This window comes from Pseudopipra pipra, chromosome 7 (genome assembly GCF_036250125.1).
Source record: "Pseudopipra pipra isolate bDixPip1 chromosome 7, bDixPip1.hap1, whole genome shotgun sequence".
NCBI lineage: Eukaryota > Metazoa > Chordata > Aves > Passeriformes > Pipridae > Pseudopipra > Pseudopipra pipra.
The window spans coordinates 16,423,805-16,443,689 of record NC_087555.1 but is presented as its reverse complement, the minus strand read 5'-3'; the positions used below and the strand labels follow the sequence as shown (position 1 = coordinate 16,443,689).

Sequence of the window (19,885 nt, the reverse complement as noted above, 5' to 3'; positions counted from 1 at the left end):
ACCATTTCCTATTTTCCTCACTGACTTTAATTAAAGTTCTTTCCTTGCAGCTTCTTCTACTTTCCTGCATTTTGAGCTCACTTTACTCTCCAAATTCTGTTCAATATACACACCTAGTGTCTCCTTCCCATCCTCTTTGTCCTTTCATGGGTATTTACAAGTCTCCAATATTTTAGAATAACATAGAATTGTATATGCATAATTTCCTCTAGAATAAAATTTCTTTTGCATATGCTACAGGTATTTATCCAACAGGAAGCACTAAGAGAATATGTTGATTTTTAAAGTCAACAAGCTTAGAAATATCTCTGTGATAGCTTTCACCCCAAACTAATTCTTACAGGTAAGAGTTTTCAAAAAATAAAAGTCTTCCCATTAAGGTCTACTACATGAAAAAAGTCTACATAAGATTAAACTGACGTTTCAGCCACAAGAACTCACACATTTACAGCACGTTTCTTACTGAGAACAAAAAAAAAAAAGTACATTTTATGTTATGCATCTCCAAAAACATCATGAACACAAGTGCTGTGCTATTTACTTATTTGGATTAAGTATCTTTAGACAAGTCTACTGAATTACAGAAAAAAAAATTATAAAACTATACAAAAGTATATATAATCTTACTTTTTCATCATCATCAGAGAAAGGGGCACCTCCTGGAGTTTTATTTATTGCTTGGGCAACACCAATAATCTCTCCATCACTGTTTCTTATGGGCATGCACAAGAGTGACTTTGTCTTGTATCCAGTCAGTTTGTCAATCTCATCATTAAAGCGTCGATCCTGCAAAAGAAAATAAAGAAACATTAACACACATTTCATATATCTAAGCTTTCTTCAGGCAGCAAAGTTATTTTCTCAGTGTCTGATATAGTATTTTTCAGTAGTATTATGCCGTTGTTTCTCTGTTATTGCTACCCCCTTCTTTATTAGCTGTTTTTTCTCACTCAGAAAATCAGTACAAGGTTTACCATTACATAATTGCATTCACTGAAGTCCCACATTTATGTTTCAATTAGAAGAATAACATAACTAAAGAATCACTACCAAAGCAGCTACCAGGAGAACATGGAAAATGAAGATAAATGTATGAGGAATATAAATATGAGAAAAGTGAATCTGCATAACATGCCATGGACCTTGACAAAGCACAAACTCCTTACAGACACACACAGTTCAGCACCACATCTGTTACACACAACATCCTTGTCTCTATATGGGAGGCACGTGGATTTGACAGATAGACCACTCAGGGGATAACAAATTGGCTGGATAGTCACACTCAAATAGTTGCAGTCAACAGCTAAATATCCAAGGAGACCAGTGACAAATGACATTGCTCGGAAGTTGATACTTGGACTGGCGCTGTAACATCTTCGTCAGGAACGTGGACAGTGGGATTGAGAGCACTCTCAGCAAGTTTGCTGAGGACACCAAGCTGTGTGGTGAAGTTGACACACTGGAGGGAAGGAATGCCATCCACAGGGACTGTAACAGGCTTGAGAGGTGGGTCATAGTCCTTGGTGCTGGCCACAGATGGTCAGAGTCACTTTGCCTACAGCTTTTACATGTTTTAACACAGATAAGCAAACTACCAGCAGCTAAAGTGGTCATCCAGTACCTGCTTACCATGTGGCTACAGGCAGTGTTCAGTTTCTTCAACCTTAACCAATACTGCTTGCTTTACTAACTCTACATTACTGCCAATAAACTTTCCTACCAGTCAAACTGTGGGTAACCACACGGCCCTCACAGGCACTGGTGAGGTCCCGGAGCTCCTCTGTGCACACACTGTAGCCCTCTAAGGCACTGAAAGAGCTGTCTGCAGTTCATCAGATGTATTTTCAGAGTGTGTGAAGCATGCCCATGCTGGGGTTTGTACAAAAGGATAACAAGCTGTAAGGAACGCTGTGCTACCTTAATGGAAAACGCAGTGGAGGAGAATGAGCAGGTCTGGTATGTACTAATTTCTAGATTATCCCTGGCTGGGAAGTCACCAGGGATATATTATGTTATACAATCTTATAACTAGTACATGAGAAATACCAGGAAGAATCAATTTCAGACAGAAGTGCTTTATGAAGTTGTGATGCTTTAAATTTATGTTTGTTAAGTCACTATACTAACACTATACTAACATAAAGATGAAATGAAAGATTTCATGGAGACTGTCTCACAATATTAACATTCAACAAAACCACTGTTGAGTACGCTGAAATGGTATGGGCAAATATCTGGGTAGTCTGTAAGTTCCTGAAATGTAGTGTACATGAACTAGAGTATTTTTTCATTAATCTGCAGTGCTCTAAGGGGCAAATGCACCACAACTCTCATTAGTGATAACAGAACAGAGCAATTGAATCCCCACAACAGATGTTTACCCTTAAGCTTTACATGACAAGTAGCAATCATTTATTCAAGAATTTTTCAAGTATAACTTCTTGTAGTGTTGGTTATTTTCAAATTCTGCTGGTCAGGAATTTCATCTAGCATAATCAACAGGGTTTTTTATTACTTAACATGTTTTAGGCATGATTATTTCATATGCTTATGCATTCACTTATATTTAGGTTTTTTGAGCAGTGTTAATGCATAATTAACTACAAAGATTTTGATTTATTTTAATTAGTTCTTATATAAAGTTCCTAAATCATGATTGAATAAGCTTTCAATGTAATCCTATTTATCATAAAGCATGCACTTGTTAAAAAAAATACAGAATGTGTACTGTGAGCATAGGACCCCTCTTACAACAGAATGACAGAAATCAATCTTGTACAACCAAATACTGAAAATATTGATCATGTATGCTGAAGAATAAATATACTAATTAAAAGATTCTCTTTGAAGTAACATCAGCAAGTATTTTGTTATTTGTTTTCTAAGGCAATTAATGTGCCTGAGGTTACACATTTATTGAGGAATGTACATAAGAAATAAATACTTGCATCACAGTCAAAGATGACTTCACTTGTCAATGCAATCTAAATCATAAATAAAACTAGAATTGCTTCATACTCCTTGTCATTCCTACTCTGTGTGGGGCCACAGTGCTGCACAGAGTATATTTCTACACCCAAAACTAAAAAAAATTATTAAAGTCTTAGTCATAGTACTGCAAACCCCAATGCATTAAAAAAATTACTTAAATTTCATTTAGACATTTCTTTCCTCAGATCTGAAACACGGTTTAGGGACAACTGCCATAACACATTTCACACTAAAGCACTAAAGGTAGCATCTTATGTCTTGGTGAGAACAGATACTATAATACTTGCAGAATTTCCTAAGGCAATACAATGTAAAATACTATAAATTACCATTTTCAAAACCAAATTTATATTGCATAAAATATGCACAGGGTGACAATATTACATCTTGAGATCAAATTACATTTGGTCACTGCTTAAGAAACAATGCCATCACTTTATAGAACACTTGTGAATAACACCCAGCGAAGACTGGTATGGTCATACACAAACACTTATGCTAGGCCATGCTGCCACTTCACATCCATATTCTGTAGATGCTCACAATTTTTCTGTCAAGTAAATGGAGACTATTTTTGGCCCTATTTCTGTCTGTTGCACTTCAAATAAGATTGGTTATGTGGACTAGTATTCCAGCGCAGTACAAACACTTTAAAAAAATACAACAGAAACCTCAGGTTTTCTGGAAAACAAAGTACAGGAATGTCTCTGTTTAAAAAAAAACACTGTGCAGCAATCCATTCTCTTGAACTGTAAAACTCAAACTGCAGATCATAAAGTAACTCAAAGGAGGCTAAAAAGTTGAGAAAAGATATCGCTAACAGCACTTTTGTTCATCTTGCTAGAGAATACTCTTCAACAGCTCTTCTACAATCCAGAAAGGGAAATAATGCTGTTTACTGGCAGAAGCTCTGTTCCTCCAGGGTGAAGTGAGCATTTACGCTACAGACAACAGCTACAGCCAGTTCAGACCCCCCTGAGGGAATTGAGCTGTTGTACAAAATTAAATGCAACTTTGGTTTTCAAAAGTTTAGAAAACATTGGCTGTGAATTAATACCCATATTTGTCTCAAGTGATGAAAACAATCCATACAGTCTTTAATCTAAGAGTTGATTGTGATGAGGAAGAGAATTCATTAAATTTTCAATGATGCTAAAAACTGACAGTTTTTTTACTGACAATTTTATATCTATTTTTATTTCCATTGTAAACTCCAGATGGTATAGAAATAGACTGTTCTAGTCACCTTAAAATGTAATTTAGAAGTGCTCTACACTCATCCATAATAAAAATTAACATACATTTAGCTACTTTATTACTTATTGCACATTTTCATACATTTCAACCACAAGGAATTAATACCAACCACGGTATTTATAAACAGTTTATGGCCCTCTTCTGCCAGAGAATATCAAGTTCTTGGTTCTTTTTTCATCATGCTATTTTATTTTGTTCTGTTTCAATTCTACAACTTCATTAGGAGTTGTTCCCCCTTAGACTTATTTCTGCCTCTGGAGTGTATTAAACAGTCTTTGCTTCCATAAAGACCAGATTACTAATATACAGTCTTTGATAAGATTCTTTTGAACCATTTGTACCTAACAACTTCTTTAGGAGAACCAGAGCCCCTATTGATGAATGTTTTTTAATAACAGCATCAAGGACCCAGATCTGTGTGATCTTGTGATCTTTCCACAAGCTTTTAAACACTTATATCAACTTTAACAGAAGCTGAACTGTTCTGCAGAGTAGAGAATCCTGCCTAGAAAGATATGGTTCTTCTACAACAGAAGAAAGGGAAATGCAGTGCAATTATCACACAGTAGGCTTCACTAATTAATAAATTAAATATTATTTCTTCAACTACTTGTTGGTAATGTCTGAACTACTATTTGGAATTAGCTATTGTTGCTGAAATATTGATAATATGCTTTGTGCTATTGAAGAAACAGTTCCTGCTCTACTAATTTTGTTGCAAGCAAAACAGAGTACATGGAAAGAACACTGAAACTACAGAATGCCTTGAGCAGTAATGCTGTTGTTGATTTACATCTGATCTATCTTATAAAAAAGTAAACCTTGGACAGGGAGTTTAACTGAAAAAAGACCACGAGTTGTGATTTTCTTATCTGAATACACTCCATTAAGTGATACAGGTGGCATATGTAGTCATTGCCTTTTCAACAGGCCTCAAGATTAACCTAAGGAGTGCTGTTTGATCTGCAGTGCACAGTGGCACACAGGACAGGGGCTTGTGAACCTGTCCAAATTAGATATATACAGCACAGGTGCCAGTGTCAGCAACAGATTTAATGATGAGCTATCAAGCCTGTGTTCCTTAACAGACGCTACAGAGCGGCAGACGCAGGAGGGATTAGCAGTCTGAAAAGTGCTGGTGTTTTCTTTAATGTACAGCTCATTCCTGCTCTATTGCTTCTCCTTTCAAGTAGCTTCTGGAAGTTTGTATCTCCCCCTGGGACCTCCATACCAGGAGATAGCAAGCACAGAGCACCCTGAAGCAGACAGCCCTAGTCCCAGAAGGGTACCATTCCAGAGATGCACCAACAGGTTTTGGTCTTCCCTACCATCTGATATCAGATTATCCACTTATGCTGGAGAACTGGATTAACTTTTGCAGAAAGGTATTACATCTTCAGAGCAGAAACTAATGGTACAGTAGTATAGGAAAGTTAATGCAGTTAATTGGAAAAAATTGAGAATCATCAAGATGTGAAGTGAAACTATCCCTAATCTTTTGTAGAAAAGCAAGCAGGAATTTAATTTTGGTGACATTTGGGAAAGTGATGAGGAGAGATAAAAGCAAATAAAATAAAATACTGTTTCTGGCAACATTGATACTGTTAAACCATGCAATACACACAGAAAGACCCAATAACCTGCATTATGTTCCAAACCTGTTATCCCCATACTCTTCTTCTTTTATTCACTTATTCTCAAAATGTACATGGCAGGATCTAACGGAGATCATCAGTTGAGCTGTGATGGCCAAGAAGCTTGGACAAAAATTTATGCCTACCTCTCCTCACAGGGTAGTAACCCTGAGCAAGGAGGCCTGTTTAGCAGCTGATAACAAAGCTGGTAAGTCAGAGAGATGGGTTATGTCAGACTGCAAACGTTTTGAGACACAAACTGTATTATCCCACATGTTAGAACAGCCTGCAGCACAACAGGGTCCTTATTTGACCAGGCTCCTGGGCAGTAAGGAGTATCAATGTTTATGATACCAATGAAGCACTTGCTTTTATTTTTTTTACATCAAGACATATATTCAGAAATGAGGGACAGACTAGATACATTTGAGAGAGACTTCACTGTAATTTTAATTGTATGACAGTATTTTCATGCAAGAACATTCATGAACTAAAGTTTACCACCGCCTGTTTAAAACATTACTAAAACCAAACATAGCTGTTTTTACTGCTTTGGTTCTATATAATAAGATTTCTACATAGCAAAGACATGAAAAATGTGAAGACTGAGGCACCTTTAACTGGAATTTCAGAACTGTCAACAAGGAAAAGTTATTCTAGAGAAGAAACCCTATCCTTGTCTCAAGGATATTTATTGATTGTAAATTCTTATTAGGGAAATATTACCCCGTAAAATGTGATGCTCAGTCAAGTAAAGACACAGAAGAGAGAAGTCTTGATTGATCAATCCAAGTGCTGGTATTTCAGCTGCCTGTACAGGGACACTAGTCCCAGTTTGGTTTAGGCATATTTAAAGACTGTCAATAAATGAGAACAGACAAACATCTTCATGGTTTTATTTTATAGAAGACCAGATTAAGTTCTGGAATTATATAACATTATCAGAATCTCAAGTTTCTTAAAAAAAATAAAATCTAGTTCCTGTAACTGTGAGGATAACATTAAGTATGATCTGAAAGTAATCAATAACAGAGGGATCAGAAATGCTAGACCATGGAACAGCAGTTGTGAGCAGCATGAATTCTCATCATTGAGCTGGTATATTCAAATTCACTTTTTCAGATCCTGTACATTCAACGTATGAGATGAAAACTCAAAATATTGACTGTGCTTGCAAGCTCTGATCCCATATGATACTCATTAGCTTGGTGTACCCAGGATTTCAGGCAATTTGAATCAGGATCTAACCAAATGATACCTATCTTTTGTATCTTGAGTCCTCTGGATTGACTACTGTATTCATAAAATTAGTCTGTAAATTTGACTATGAAAATTACACAAATTATTGGGCAAGCAGTTAAAAGTCAAATCAGCTGTATTATTGATAGAAGTGGTAAATGAAAAAAATCCATTAGGGCCCATCCCTGTTTTTTTTTATGTCAGTAGGAAATTGATCAAGTATCTGAATTCGCTAAAGAACATTCATTGATCATGATTAAACCTGAACAGCTACACTTAAAGGTCTACAAAAAATAATCCACACTGACCAGGAAGAAGAGACAAAACCTCATTTAAAAAGGTCACTATTTCTGTCATTTACTAAAATAATTCTAACATTTCCAACCAAAAAATTCTGAAGATATGCACTATTTCACAGGAGACTATAGAGGGTCTCTGAAAGCCCCATGAAAGAATCAAAACAAGTATTTTGTTTTTGTTATACCTTACTTAAAGTCTACATTTCTTCTTTTCCCAAGATATTTGAGGTAGTAGATTATGTTAGAAATTAAAAAGTTTTGGCTCCTGAAGGAAGTTTCACCAACTGCATTTCAGTGTTGATTTTCAGTTTAAGTACTTCATACATTGTTAGTAAAGGTATGAGTTTCATTGGGGTTTTCTGTTTTGCTTTTTTGTTTATTTGTTTGTTTCCCCTAACATAGGACAGCTCTTTGAACTTGGAAAGAAAATAAGTCTTTTTACAACCTTAAGAAAACTGGGTACATTTTATGTAAGCATTATTAGCATGATTTAGAACAAAGAAGAAAAAAAGTATAATCCTAACCCAAGTTAGCTAAAAATCAAATAATCTAATGGAGGATGAAACCTGCCTGAATATATTTCCAGGAATTAAGTCTTCATGGCAGACACTGTTTTCCTTCTCCATTGTCCAAGGAGAAAGCGTTGAATCCAGTGAAATCCACTAAGTGCCTCAGCCAAAGCTAACAGCTACAAGAAAAAGTAATTTCTGATTTTATTTAATGATTTGAAAACACTGCTTTTTAATCACACCAAAGAGAACGCTATCAAAGGTGTTCAATTAACAGGCCTGGCCTGTTATATTTTACCTTCACTACACCATTTTTTTGTAGGTTTTTTTATTAGAAAGGTCTTTATTAAAAAGAATGCACAATAAGCTTGCATCAAAATTTCCATGAATATACTGTATTTAAATTACTGATTGAGTTGCTAAGTTGTATAAAAAATAAGTAATATAAGTAGCATGTTTGACAACATTGTTAACCTGAGTATTACTGTACTACCAAACTGCATGGGATAGACAAGTTGATTTAACGTACTTGAATGACTGGATTTATAGGAAGCCATCCTGCAAGAGCCTTTATACTTACAGAAATAAAGAAACTGAAGTTGGAAGAGTTTATAACAATTCAATTTCTTAATCATGCTTCCTATGACTATAATACATAAACTTTTATAGAAAACAGAAAGAGCAATCCAAAAGACAGCAAGTTATCTAGATTCAAAGCATAACATTAAAAAAGTTAAATACAAATAAAAAAAAATTAGGGCCTGCAGTCTGTTCTAGATGCATTTTTCTAAAAATCACATATGGTGCAAACTACACTGTGCATAAACAGGAAACAGAAACCAAGCAGCAAACCTCTACAGTAATGGAGAAACCTTGTAGAGAAGAAATTCACACACAAAACACAAGTAATAAATCTCTATGGAGACTTCCATATAGGGATTGCTGCAGCTATTCCTGTTATCTTCCCCAAAATTCCTAAAGCCCCAGAGACAAAGGCAGCAGGAGAACAAACTAGTACCAGGCAGCATCATCTCAAACCTAATTTTCACAAGTAAATAAGCACAGCCCAGTTATATTGTGACTATTTATATAGTGACAACAATATTTCTTACAAGATAAAATAAATGGATAAGAACACACAAAACAGCTCAGAACTCTCTGTTCTTCCCAAAACAATTCTTAAAGTAGGGAACACTGATCCTCAAAAAATTTTCAATTTCCAGATTTAAAACTAAGACTATATGTAGTTTGAACTTCTAAAATACCTTACTTTGAAAAAAACAAAAAACAAAAGAAAAAAAAAACAAACAAAACAACAACAACAAAAAAAACCAACAACAAAAAAAAGGTGTTCATTCGCAACAATGCAATACTAAAGTTTTTAGTGTTTCCTTTTTCTTCCCCACATGTCAGTAGTTTGGGGCTTTGTTGAGTTTGATTGCTGGGAGTGTCTCATATGATCCTTTTTCTGACCACTGTTTCATTTATTAGTTAGACAATGGATATAAATAACAATGCATGTTGTCTACTTATAACTGGCACAAAATTGACACGAAAAACCAATATACTGGTATACAAGCACTAGCAAGTTTGCAGACATAACTGCCTAGCTAATAAGCATAAAAACAGTTCATGCTTCATAGTCTGAGATGATCAACAGCAGGGACCAGAAAATATTCCTGTAGGACACTACCCAGATCCATCACATAAGGGGTTTTTTTCTTCCTTCAAAACAAACTCCTGTTAGATCACCAATAGTACAACAATAAGCCAAGCTGTGGTCTTATGTACAGCAGATTCTGTGTACTTCTATTTTGCATGTATCACTATTAAAGAAGGTATTTACAAAGAAAATTTTTTTTCTCTAATTTAAAGTATTTTGAGATCAACACCTGTTTGCTCCATCACAGCTCTCCCGGCATGTACTAGACCTGACTGAAGCCCCACTGAGAACCAACTGCAACCATGTCCATGCTCTTATCTTGTTTCAAACTTGCTTTGAGACAAGGCTTAATGCTGAGCTCCTAAATATTTATGATTCTTCATATGAAACATATACACATGGAGGGTGGCTTTAAAAAGCTGATACTCCTATGAGCAAAGACTCCTGGGTGTTTCACAACAGAAGTCTATGTATGGGTTTAACCCCAGCACCTGCAGGAGATTACTCAGGTGGGCAACAGATGGTTTCAAGTACTACAGAACCAGTATAATAGGATTCTTGAATAATAAATTAAAAATATTTTATTGTAACAAAGCAGTAGTGTTATCAACAAAACCACACTCATTTTTAAGTGCTCACTGTAGAGACATGAAGCTCAGACTGCACACTGTTGCTGTTACCCTGTTAACACACAACTCTGCTGACCCCGTAGCTCAAGTCATTTATTTTTCATAGTTTGTCAATAGGGTTATTTTAGAAATGTAAAACAAATTAACTCAGGTAATGATGCATATAGGCCTGTTTATTACCTTGGTTATTCTATGGAAAAGCTATACAACAGCACATGACTGTAAATAACCAAAATGAAATATCCGTTTGTTTTGAAAAATCGAAAACCAATCAAGCAGAACAACAAAATCATTTACCAAATGAAACTACAGCTTTACTCAGTCTTGTGCTTGCAACAGGATTTCAGCTAAAATCAGAAGACCCAGATTCTGACAGTCACTGACACACTATAATGAAATATACAGTATTACCTTCTCATGAGGAAGCTCTAGGCAGAGTTTGACCAGTTTCACATCTATTTCACAAGGAAGTTCTTTAGTGTCTGAGAGAAAAAACCCCCTTAAAACTTCTGTAGTCTTCAGACAGACTGGCTGAGCAATATACTAGTTAATGTCTGTCAGCTGACCAAAAGCAAAACCACTGCAGCTCTTCAAAAGGCTTTTCCTGCACAAACTCTGCAAGACCAGCAGTGCAGGGAGAGCTGGGGAGCCAGGCCTTACCACTGCCCCTTTGGAGAGGTCACAGACACCCAGTACTGAGTAGCTGTTCTATAGAATAGGGCAACTAAGAAAGGGAGGGAGACAGATTTTTTTTTTTAACTCCCACAAAATTACTAACCTGGTAATGCCCTGAAGTCCTCCAGTGCTTCTGTTTGCCTGGGAGCCCATGCCCACCTTTAGCATCCCATTGCACCAGTACCAAAACAAAACATCCTACTCTCCTTCAGCACTGATTTTAAGTGTGCAAGCCCCACAAGATGGCTGAGAATTACCAAACAGCCCCCGTGGGAAGCAGAGAAAACCCATTACACTTGAGTCTGGTCAGGCCCATTCTACCCCAGCCTTTGCCACCCTGCTGCTCTCGGTGCAGAGACTTGAGGCAAACAAGCCCCATCCGATCACCCTCAGCTAATCTGCTGCTCATCCCAAACAGACAAGGCATCACATCCATGGTGGGCACACCTGGGCAGCAAGCAGGAGGTCAGGATCTATGGAGTAATAGCCGAGCAACCCAGGAGGACAGGCCACTGCCTGCATGGTGGGTGATCTAACCTTGCCTGCCCCACACAAGCATGGAGGGTCAGGTGTGATTCCTCATGATACTGGAAGGCTGTCACCAGCAGTGTACACTGCATTGTGGAGCCCTGCCTGTCCTGGTGATCCACCTGAGCTGCAGCGTGGAGACATGAAACAACTGAGCCTTTGGGTGGCTTTGGACACATGCCAATCTATGTGTCCCTGGATCTCTAAGGCGACAGTGATGGTGGTGTGACCTGAGAAGGTCTTAGGATGTTTTACACATCAGTCAGAAACTGCTCCCTAAGACGAAGACTTATGGTGTGAGGGAAGTGACAGAAGATGAGGAGACCTCCTCAGCTGCTGTCCTGAGAGCTCTCTGCCCTTCCCTCTCGGGGTGCTGCCTCCTGCAGGAAGATCACCCTCTCCCAGGCCAGCATCACTGTGACACAAAGGATGTGTTCATGGCCACTGGGTTACAGATTCAGGAATAATTAAACAGCCCTTCACCAGTTTACTGACTTGTACTTAGAATTTCAAGCTTTCCCAAATTTTGCATGATGGGCTGGAGTGCCCTTTCGTGCAAAGCACATCAGGGCAGTTTAGTTCTTTACTGTTGCAATTATCTCCTGCATTCCCCATGGTACTTCCTAGTCATGTTTAATGCAGAGCAAAAAATTTGTTTTAACAGTTTTTTCTTTATTACAAGGAATTTTTTAAACCGCTGTTTATTTTGCTTGCCAGGTCTCATTCTCTTTGCTCTCTAAAGAGCAACCTCTATCCTTGTTAAGAGTCAGCACCGAAATGAATACGGCTGTTGTCGGTGCCAGCTGCCCAGTGCTGCTGAATAAAACAGTGCTCAAATGCTTCTCATTCGCAGAGCTGAACTTCCCAGGGCCCAGGGTTTTAATGCTTTAACTGCTCTTTAAAATTGAAAGAGACACACTTAATATTGATGATGACAAACAGCTACCCTGCGTAACAAAATGTGGCTCATGCCTCTTCCTGACCTTTACACCAACAGCCAGTCCCACACGGGTACTCCCATGCTGAAAGGTTTGCACCCCTGAGCTGTAGCTTTGTGATGCTGTCCTGCCACAGCAGGAGCCAGTGAATGCTCAGAGCTCACCAGGAGGGCATGAAAAAGACAACATCCCTGCCTGTACCTAGGTATTCAAGGATGTTTAAAACTTACTGTAAAGGGATGTGTGTGCATAACTATGTTACGTTTGGCATAAGCTTGAAAGAGGTAACAGGAGAGTCCAGCACAAAGACAGCTCAATTTGTCTCTTATTTTGCTTCATTTAAGTTCCAGTAATGTGGTTACATTTTCTTTTTGAAGACTTGAGCTGTACTGAAAAATAATTCTGATCGTATTTTATAGCACTTTCTTCAACTTACAAAACCCATCTCTTAGCATGACTCCATTTAATATTTTTCCTCTCTTTGCTACACATTTTATTAAAACATCCATCTGGTAAGACATTTTTGTCTTCTGTCTTTTAAAACTACTTTTTAAATTCCAAATGTAGTGTAAGATGTACAGAAACTTTATTCAGCTGACACTAGAAAATGGCAGATCATATTTTTCACCCCTTTCTGACATATGCTTACTATTCTAGAGGGTAATATTTTTTCCACTAGTTAGAAGAATTTGGGATGCTATTAAATTATCTCCCAACTTTTGCACAGCTAAAAGTATAACAATAACCAAACGTTACTTGTGATTTTAAATGTTTATTATTTAAATACTGCTCGCTCTAAAAGATGGGAAAAAATTGAAATTATCAGTAATTTTGGCTAAACATCATAGTGAGAAGGAGGGATGACGTGAAAAAATCCATAGCTTTAAATAGGAAAAAAAATTTAAACAATTCCTAAGAACTACAGTTAATGGCCTCTCTGCCTGTATACTTACAATATGTTTACTAGTATTCACATATGACTATAGAACCTACATCTATTCTCTCCTAAGGGGAGCCTCAATGGACGTTTAGGCCACAAATTTCCTTGCCAGTATGACCAAATTCTTCCAAGTGAGTGCTCAAGACAGTGCATTATTCACATAAGAATAAGTAGTCAGAAATGCTTCCCAAAATTAACATATGGCAAGACCAAAGGCCCTATAATAGAACTTAAAATTACTAAAAGTTCAATTTATAAATCAACTGGATTAATTTTAGGAGAAAGAGTTCTAGACTGGCTCCAAAATCCAAAGAAAGTATCTAACTGCTTTCTTGTTCTCGAATCCTCTGTACTGCTAACTCTTGCAGATCAGATCATATATGTTACTGTTATAATTATAAACTCTCATCACATGACTTTGAAATGTAATAAATAAAGCTTTTAATGACATGAATGAAATTGTGCAACTTTTGAATCAGTCATATAACATTAATCTAAACCTTTCCATAAACTACTTGTCAAATTCTTTTTTGCTGTGAGCTTCCAAGAAGTTTGTTCAGTTACAGCTGAACTTCATAAATTAAATTACTGTGAGATATTATATAGTCATTGTTTAGTATTAAAATAAGTGATTATTATACAGTCCTCAATACATAATATTAATTCTAACCCTTATATGTGTGTATGTTTATTGAATTAAGAAAGATTGTTTACATGAGCAGATTTAGAAAGTCAGACTCAACAACACTAACAATCACCTGGATTGTGGAAAAACCCCAGCCTATTACTGATTTAATTTTTTAGTATTTTTTTCTTTTTAAAAAAATAAATGTGCAACTGAAAAACTACACTGTCTCTGAAAATTACACAGCCAGTCATTTACAAATACTTCCTAAAGCAGTTGGTGTGTGTATGGGGACAGGGGACTTCCTGCATGAAACAAACTGCAAGACATGACAGGACTTAATGCTGATTGCACTGAAGTACCATTAATGTCAGTAGAAGCTGATGATACAAGCAGGCAAGGCACTTTCCACTCAGTGATAGAATTCCAACTGGTGTTTGATCAGGCTCTGAGAAAACAGAGATGGTTGGATGATAATAAAATAAATTACCCAATACTGTAAACTAGCTAATTGATGACATGGAAGTATATTTACCTCTTTTTAAACAAGGTCATTAATATAAAAAGCAAGCAAAATAACTTTAATCTAAAAGTGTTCCTCTGACCTAATGTAAGGCCTTTTCTTACCAAATGAGTAGCATCAATATAGAAACCCTCTTCAATGGACAAAAAATGGTGCTGTGCTGTCACCACTTTTTCTCCAACTCCACCTGACAGAGTTTCCTGGTGGTGCTGTTTTTTACCTGACAGTTGATTAAACACTTTCATCATTGGTGGCAATACTGGCAAAAATCCTATCATCATATTTATTAATTTTTTAAGTGCTCTATTGTGAGCACTACAATGACCTGAAACGGAACAGCTGTCACTTCTTCACACACACATACCCGGGCTTCCATAGAGCTCTTTTTACTATTTAATTGGAAAGGTCTTCTTTTAATGATCCACAATGGATACATACACTTGCCATGTAAGAGAAGATAAACTGTTACTAACTCAGAAATGTAACAGAAAGCAGATCCCCCATGTTATTATCAAGCAAAACTTTCATAAATGTTGCAAGATGTTAGGTTTCATTTGCACTAAAGTCAATCAGAAGTAGCTCCACTGAAAGCAGGGAAGTTGCAATTGATGTAATTACAAGACGGACTTGAATTAGAACTTGCCCATCTACTGCAACTAAAGTACTTATGGCTTAAATACACAATGAATTTTATTATTTATAATATTTAAATTGACTTTTAATAAGAGCCAGACAAAAGTATAACATAAATAGTACTGGGAATGACAACTTGATGGATTGTTTTTCACTTTCCTCTGCGAATGAAACAGACAATAAACTGTTTAAAGTTGCCGGACTTTTTCACAGGGAAGTGAACACAACGTGAACAAATGTTGAAGAAAAAATAATACAGTTTCCTAGGACCAGAAAACACACTGCCTTTCTAGTGGAATTTTCACCTCCAAAAAAAGATGGCTGGAGTTATCCCGAATTAAAAAGAGGGATCAAGCTCTTTCCCAGCCAAACTCAGACATCCTTTATCTGTTTAGTGAGTTGACACTATCGAGAACATACTGCTTCACCTGCAGCAGCAGATATTCTGGGAACTGCAGAGTTTTTAGTAGTGAAAATAAAAACAGATTGCAAGAGAAAGTGTAGAATGGAGAGAGGGAAAAACAACAGAAGAAAGCCAATTGAGATTGAGATTTTTCTTTCAAAAGTAATCCAATACTCATTTTAGTCTGAACATTTTTACCAAGCTCTTTTCATTCCCTTTGAACTCTGTGGGTTGGGAACATCTGTCAGTCTGGATCTGTGAGGTGTCCAGTATTTTTCAAATACTGCTTGACAAATAAATAAATATTCAGCTTCAAATATCTGTATTTAAAAAAAAAATCCTGTTTTTCGAGTTTCTTCCTTGTAGTTTGCTACAAAGCATCATCAGTTTTTTAATGTTTATTATTTTTGTTATTACTGTAGAGCAAAATCAGACAATGGGCAACGATTGTTACTAAAATTCTTAAAGACATACATCTCCCACCTTTCTAATGCTTTCCATGATCCTAATTGAGACAATCTGTCACTCTGTGGTTTTTAATTTTCTCAAGAACCTCAAATTGCTGATAGTGACTCACACAAATAAACACTGGAAACAGACCCCTGGAAAAAGAGGTACATTCCAAGCAAGGAAACTGAAGGCTCTCTCTGCAATAACACTCAGGCAAGGGCTCATCTGTCCCTGCTGAAGTCAAAGGTAATGTTTGCCTTCAAGCCAAAACTACATTTTCACAATTCACACTGAAGCCTCTAAAAGAGTAAAAAGTGGGAATAGTCTTTGTTGGATAATAACAGGACTGGTTATATCACTCCTAGGAATAGGTTTGAAAACACATGCCACGTGGGCTGAGTGGGCATATGCAAAGGTGAAAATACATGCCCTTTTGAAAGCAATGAGATTTTTTTTCAGCAGTGGACAGGCAGGGAACATTGAGACAGAGATTTAAGAACACTATCACTGGGACTGTCATGAGCATGTTTTGAAACTTTTCTTCAGCCGACTCCAAAACATGTTTTCAAAACACATGAAGCCACCTATCGTTCCTGCGAAATTGAGAAGCACTGCTGTACCGATTTCAGTGCTACTTTAGCCTCATCGGCCAACTGGGAGGGGCTTTCTCTCTCGCCTTTACCGGAGCCTCCTCTCGCCCAGTCAACAGTTGCCCCGAGCATCCCCGCGGCTGCTCCGCGGAATCCCCGCCGCCCCGGCTGGGACGCCCCGGCTGGGACACCCCAGGGGAGGCTGGGCGGCGGGGATGGACACCCCGGGGGAGACTGGGCGGCGGGAGGGACGTCCCGGGAGGCAGCGGGGCTTCTCAGCAGATACCTCCCCTGCCGCGGTGCGGGAGAGTTTGCCCGGCTCCTACCTGGTAGGCGTCGGGAATGTTGACCGTCTCTCCGTGCTCCGCCACGTAGCCGATGATGCCCTTACCCCAGGGCACCTGCACCTCGTTGCTGTTCTCGGTGGAGCCGCAGGGCAGCAGCGGGGTGCCGGCGTGCACGTCGAAGAACTTGGAGACCAGGGTCTTCTTGCCGGCGGCGGCTCCTTCCACAAGGAAGAGGGAGCCCCGGTCCGCGTCCACCATGAGGCAGACGAAGATGAGGATCTTGTAGCTGAGGCTGGTGAGGTCCAGGTCATTGGAGATGTCCTTGACCAGCTCCAGGAAGAACTGGCGCTCGTTGTGCTCCTTGAGGTAGCGCTTGTAGTCCAGGGCGGTGGGGGGATACTGAGGCAGGCTGACGCGGGACTCCAGCAGGGCACTGAGGATGTGGGCGGTGGTGGGGGGCAAGGAGCTGGCCTTCCGCAGCAGCGCCCGCCGCCGCACGCTGCTCAGCGGCTCCTGCGCCCGGGCGTGCACATGCTCGTCGTAGGTGAGGTTGACGTGGATGGCCTTAGAGCGGGCGAAGCTCTTCCGCAGCTCCTTCTGGGACGCTCGGCGCTGCAGTCCCCCGCCGCCGGGGCCGGGACCGCCGGGGCCGCCCGCGCTACCGCAGCCGCCGCCGAGGCCGTCGCTGCTCCGTCGCTCCTCCGACGGGCCGGCAGTGGGGGCGGCGGGTTGGGCAGGCGCTCCAGGGAGCGAGTTCTTCCTCTTCAGCCACTTCTCCACGAGCTCCGGGTGCCTCTCTAGGAAACTTTCCACGGCTGCCACGTCGAGGCCGGCATCGCCGGCGGTGGCCATGGTGCCGGCGGCGGGGGTGGCTCAGGCCATGCCCTGCCGTCGCCACGTGCTGCCGCCGCCCCGACGGCCGCCCGGGGGCACGGGGGGACTGCTGGCAGTCCCGGCGAAGGGCCGCTCCTGCCCCTTGCTCAGAGCCGCGCCTTCTTCTCGCCACCTACTTTCCCCCCGCGACCTCCTTTTCCTGCCCACCACTCTTTATTAATAGTAGTATTATTCGTAGTTTTCTAGCTATTTTTTTGGCTTCCCAGATTTCAGCCCTTCTCCGGCTCTGGCCCCAGTCCTCGGTTTCGGGCCGCTCCCCTGGTGAGTCGGGCAGGCGCTGCCGCCGCGCCTCTGGAGATGCTCCGGGAGCGCTCGGGCAAACCCCTTCTGCCAAGTGCTGTCAGCGCTGGCGGCGGCTGCTGCGTAAGCCAGCCGGCAGACCACTGAGAAGGAGGGAGGGGAGGACGCGTGAGCCGAGCGGGGGGGCAGGCGCGGGGGAGGGAGGGCTGGCAAGCCCCGCTGCGGGTACGAGGGGGTGCAGTCGCCCGCCTGGCCAGAGCCGCCTGAGCAGAGCGGGCGGGGCGCGCAGGGTCCCCCAGCAGGAGGACCCCCGGCAGTGGGGAGCTGCGCTAGCGAGCTTCATTCAACAACATCGGGGGGAGAGGGAGGGGCCTTTTGTCTGTGATGCGTGTTTGGGGAAGAGAGACTAACCGGGCTGTGGGCCGCGGGAAAGGCGGCGGGAGGTAATGCGAGCGGTCGCATTAAAGAGCTCTAATTTATAGCATTATCTGAGCTGATTCAGTACTTCAGGAGACAGGCGGAAAAACGGAGCCCATTCAAGAATCCCGAATGAATTCCGTTTCTTGAATCTCTGCGTTGATTTGCCTACAGCTTCACCCGTGCGGAGACCCAGCTCTGCCCGGTGCGCACTGCACCCGCGGCGCTTCCCTCCCGGCGCGGCGTGCGGGCAGCACAGCGGGCTCTGCCCGCCAGGAGCCGCCCAGGGCTTTCTGCCGAAAGCCGCTTTCCCGCAGGGCAGCCCGGCGGGAGCGGGCCCGCCGAGGCGCTCCTGAGTGTCCGCTCCGGCATCACCGGCTGACAGACGGAATCCGACCGCATCCATCGCCGGCAGACGGACCGGGGTTATTTTTATGCGCACGTGGAGCACGTTTCATTGCTTAATCAATGCCTACGCGTAAGCGATTGAAAAAAAACGAGTCATGGATCTTAACACGTGAAAAATGTCTTTCATGCGCTCACGAAAGACTGAATGAAAGCTGCTTCAGAAATTCATGAATGGGAGTTTGGGTGGCTGGGAAAACACACGGGCAAATCTTCAACCAAACGAGATTCCGACCTGCCGAGGACACTGTTCCTGCAGCAGCCCCTTACGGCGCGGGGTCCAGACAGTGCAAGGATTGGGAGCGCTTTTGGGACAGGTGTCGGTAGCTCAGGGGGGTTCGCGGGTGTCAGCCGGGAGAGGAAGGGCTACGTGTGCGTCCCAAAGGATTGCCGCGTCTCCCGCAGCAGTCGGGGGTGACAAGGGACTCTGTGCAGATGCTGCGGCTTCCGCAGCTAGGAGACTGCTTAGGAAGCCACAGACAAAGTATTTTGGCTCCCAGTCTCGGTGCCCGCACTGTTGCAGGCTGAGCAGCCGTCCCCTCCCTGCCGCCGGTCCCAGGCCGCTGTGACGGCAGGGCTCCTTGCCTGCCCCCCGCCTTCGACGGGGTTCTGGGCAACTCTCCGTTGCACAGGGATGCTGCCGCAGGAGGACGGGCTCTCCATTGAGAAACCCCACCGCCCGCGGCACCCTCTCGGCAGTGGGGCAGGCGGGGGGCGCCGGGGGCCGTCCCCGCCAGCAGCTCCAGCCGCTGGGGAGAGGACGGAGCCGGGCTGGCCCCGGGCTGCCGTGGCGCTGGGAAAGGGGGCGCACCCGGCTTCTGGCTTGCTGGGGCGCGCCCGGCTGCAGAACCCGCGGCGAGGGGGCTGCGGGGTGCGCGGCGTGCGGGGCGAGGGGCGGCAAGCGCGGGGGTCGGAGGACGCGCTCTAGGGGGTCGTCCCCGAGCTGCTCGCACCTCTAATGAAGCTCTTTCCTTGCAGGTGGCTTGTGTATGAAATGGCAGCGCATCTCCGCGGGGGCAAGGGCGGCTGAAACACTGCTCTTGAGGCGTTTCCGAGCGCGCTGCCGACGCGCCGCCGGAGCTGTGACGCAAAGGGGTTCACACGCGGCAGCGG

At 41.8% G+C, this 19,885-nt stretch overlaps 1 protein-coding gene across 2 annotated transcripts in view; it reads right to left on the bottom strand.

Annotated features, from left to right (window-relative positions):
* Positions 1-18,070, bottom strand: part of PDE11A (phosphodiesterase 11A) — a 127,555-nt gene extending 109,485 nt beyond the window's left edge. Inside the window, exons 1-2 of one of the 2 annotated variants that reach the window (XM_064660734.1) lie at positions 16,856-18,070; positions 628-786 (exon numbers count right to left, since the gene is read on the bottom strand). In XM_064660734.1, coding sequence (XP_064516804.1) covers positions 628-786; positions 16,856-17,668 — 972 coding nt within the window. In that variant the 5' untranslated portion in view covers positions 17,669-18,070. The remainder of the gene's footprint in view (positions 1-627; positions 787-16,855) is intronic. The other variant, XM_064660735.1, reaches the window with a different exon arrangement.
* Between the last annotated feature and the right edge of the window lie 1,815 nt (positions 18,071-19,885).